Raw genomic sequence first — 2,247 nt, forward strand, 5'->3', positions numbered from 1 at the left:
GTATATTTAAAGTAATTAAAAGAGCTAAGTGACCTGCCTAGACTACTCACATATGAGATTAGATACGTAAAGTTCAGAGCGTATTTGATGATCGTATGGGGCGTCTCGGCGACTCTTATATAGTTTAATGGACTTTAAAAAAAAACCTTTCCATGCACACGTACACACCCATCCACTCGTTTAATTATACAGGAATTGAAGTTCATTTGTATTTTTGATCTAAGTAGGTAGCTCGCTCTATCTGGAAGCTAATATTAATACCATTTAAATTTATTGTTTCGGCACCTCTTTGTGTAGATTTGTGCTTAATAACAACAACAACAACTGTTTAAAGTTATTGTTTCACGTTCTCATTCGTAAAACAATCACTTACAAGAAAAATATAGGTTCTGCTAACTAAAGAAATTAAAACCTAGATCGTAAAGACAACTTATTACTTTAATAAAAAATATATTAGTTTGACTTATCAAAATGACATCATGTAGACATATATACAGGGTAGATACTGAAATTCAATCCAATAAACAATTTACTTTTGTATCTTGAATAAGGTAAGCATGAATTGTTTGTTTGTTTATAGTTAAGCACAAAGCTGCACAATGGGCTATCTGTGCTCTGCCCATCACGGGTATCGAAACCCGGTTTCTAGCGTTGTAAGTCCGCAGACCTGCCGCTGCCACTGGGGGGGCGGTAAGCATAAATATCAAATAAATATATTATTACTTTTTTTAATAGAAAGTAGCAAATTTTTAGTTGTTTTAGCAAATTTGTGAAATAATTTAGTCTGGCAGAAGATAATTTCTTTTTTTTTGCGTTATTTTTCTTTATTAGATAAATACAAATGTCGAGAGAGTTGGCCGACTATCACTGCTGAACGACTTTTTAATATATTGCTTGACATTCTCCTCCTGGTGGTGCCTCTGCTTATTATGGTGGTTACGTATTCCCTCATCACCGCCACCTTGTGGAGAGCTATGCGACCCGAAGTTTCATTCACTCAAGGTTAGTGTGATCTTACTGCAGTTACAGTTCATTTCAATATGTTATAATAGAATAAATTTGATTTGATCAGTTACCATTATCGTGAAATGTAGACTACAATTAACAAATAATTTTAAAACTTGTTAAGTTTAACCTGTAATTACATTACTTGATCTCCGTTTTATAATTATTGATTCAGTTACTTAAAAGAAGTTAAAAGAAAACTTAAAACAAGCGACTGTAATGCTATAATACTAATGTTTAGCATTATTGTAGCTTGTAAGTAAAAAGTGAATGAAAATTTGTATAATTTCAAATGGTCTGTGTAAAATATATCTATATATGTAATTCGTTGGACTTTATTCACTTTATATTTTTCTCTTAGGAACTAGAACTCAAAGTGCAATAAAAAGTAGCCAATCTTCAAGTCGGAATGTCTTGCGCAGTATCCTCGTGAGATCCAACCCTAACTCTCCATGTTCTTCATCCAGTTGTGTACTAACGACTGAGAACCAAACTACTCGAGAAACAGACATCATGTCAGTGCAGGCAGTCACTAACACAGACAGATCACTTGCACAGAAGAAACGAGTAATCAAAATGTTGTTCGTCGTTGTCTTAGAATTTTTTCTTTGCTGGACACCAATTTATATTCTTAATACCATCACTCTTTTCGATCCTGTCGTCGTTTACCGAGGACTCGGTTACTACGGTATCTCCTTCTTCCATTTACTGGCTTACACATCCTCTTGCTGCAATCCAATCACTTACTGTTTCATGAATTCTAAGTTTCGAGAAAATTTTATGGCCTTATTTGGCTGTAAGAACAAAAGTTGGAAATCTCGCCCAGACGGAAGTCTGTCAGCAACCTTCAAAACTACTGTCAATTTCCGCAAACAAGACAGTGTTGTATTCAAACAAAACGAGCCAATCACTTTATAAAAAAGTGATCAATTTTAGCTTCTGTTATAAGTAAAGCTAAAACATCAACATATTTCATAGGCTTTTATTGAGCTTTGCAAAAACACAATAGCTTTGCTACAGAATATGAAGAACGTGGGAAGATACTGTTACTCTAATTGATATTTATGTATATGTATAAAATCAAAATATAAATACGATAATTCATGTCTAGATGAAATAATAACTTTGAAAAAATAACGGTTATTGAATAAAATTAAATTAGAATAAAGTCCACTGTCAAGATAGTGCAAGTAACACTATCAAGATAGTGCAAGTAACACTGTCAAGATAGTGCAAGTAAGA

At 33.3% G+C, this 2,247-nt stretch overlaps 1 protein-coding gene across 1 annotated transcript in view; it reads left to right on the forward strand.

Moving 5' to 3' along the window:
- LOC106461700 (cholecystokinin receptor-like) overlaps nt 1–1,923 on the forward strand; it is a 50,348-nt gene extending 48,425 nt beyond the window's left edge. Inside the window, exons 3-4 of the mRNA XM_022388719.1 lie at nt 832–1,002; nt 1,367–1,923. Of these exons, the coding sequence (XP_022244427.1) occupies nt 832–1,002; nt 1,367–1,923 (728 nt within the window). The remainder of the gene's footprint in view (nt 1–831; nt 1,003–1,366) is intronic.
- The last annotated feature ends 324 nt before the right edge of the window (nt 1,924–2,247 follow it).

Source organism: Limulus polyphemus, unplaced genomic scaffold, assembly GCF_000517525.1.
Source record: "Limulus polyphemus unplaced genomic scaffold, Limulus_polyphemus-2.1.2 Scaffold1013, whole genome shotgun sequence".
NCBI classification, from domain to species: Eukaryota; Metazoa; Arthropoda; class Merostomata; order Xiphosura; family Limulidae; genus Limulus; species Limulus polyphemus.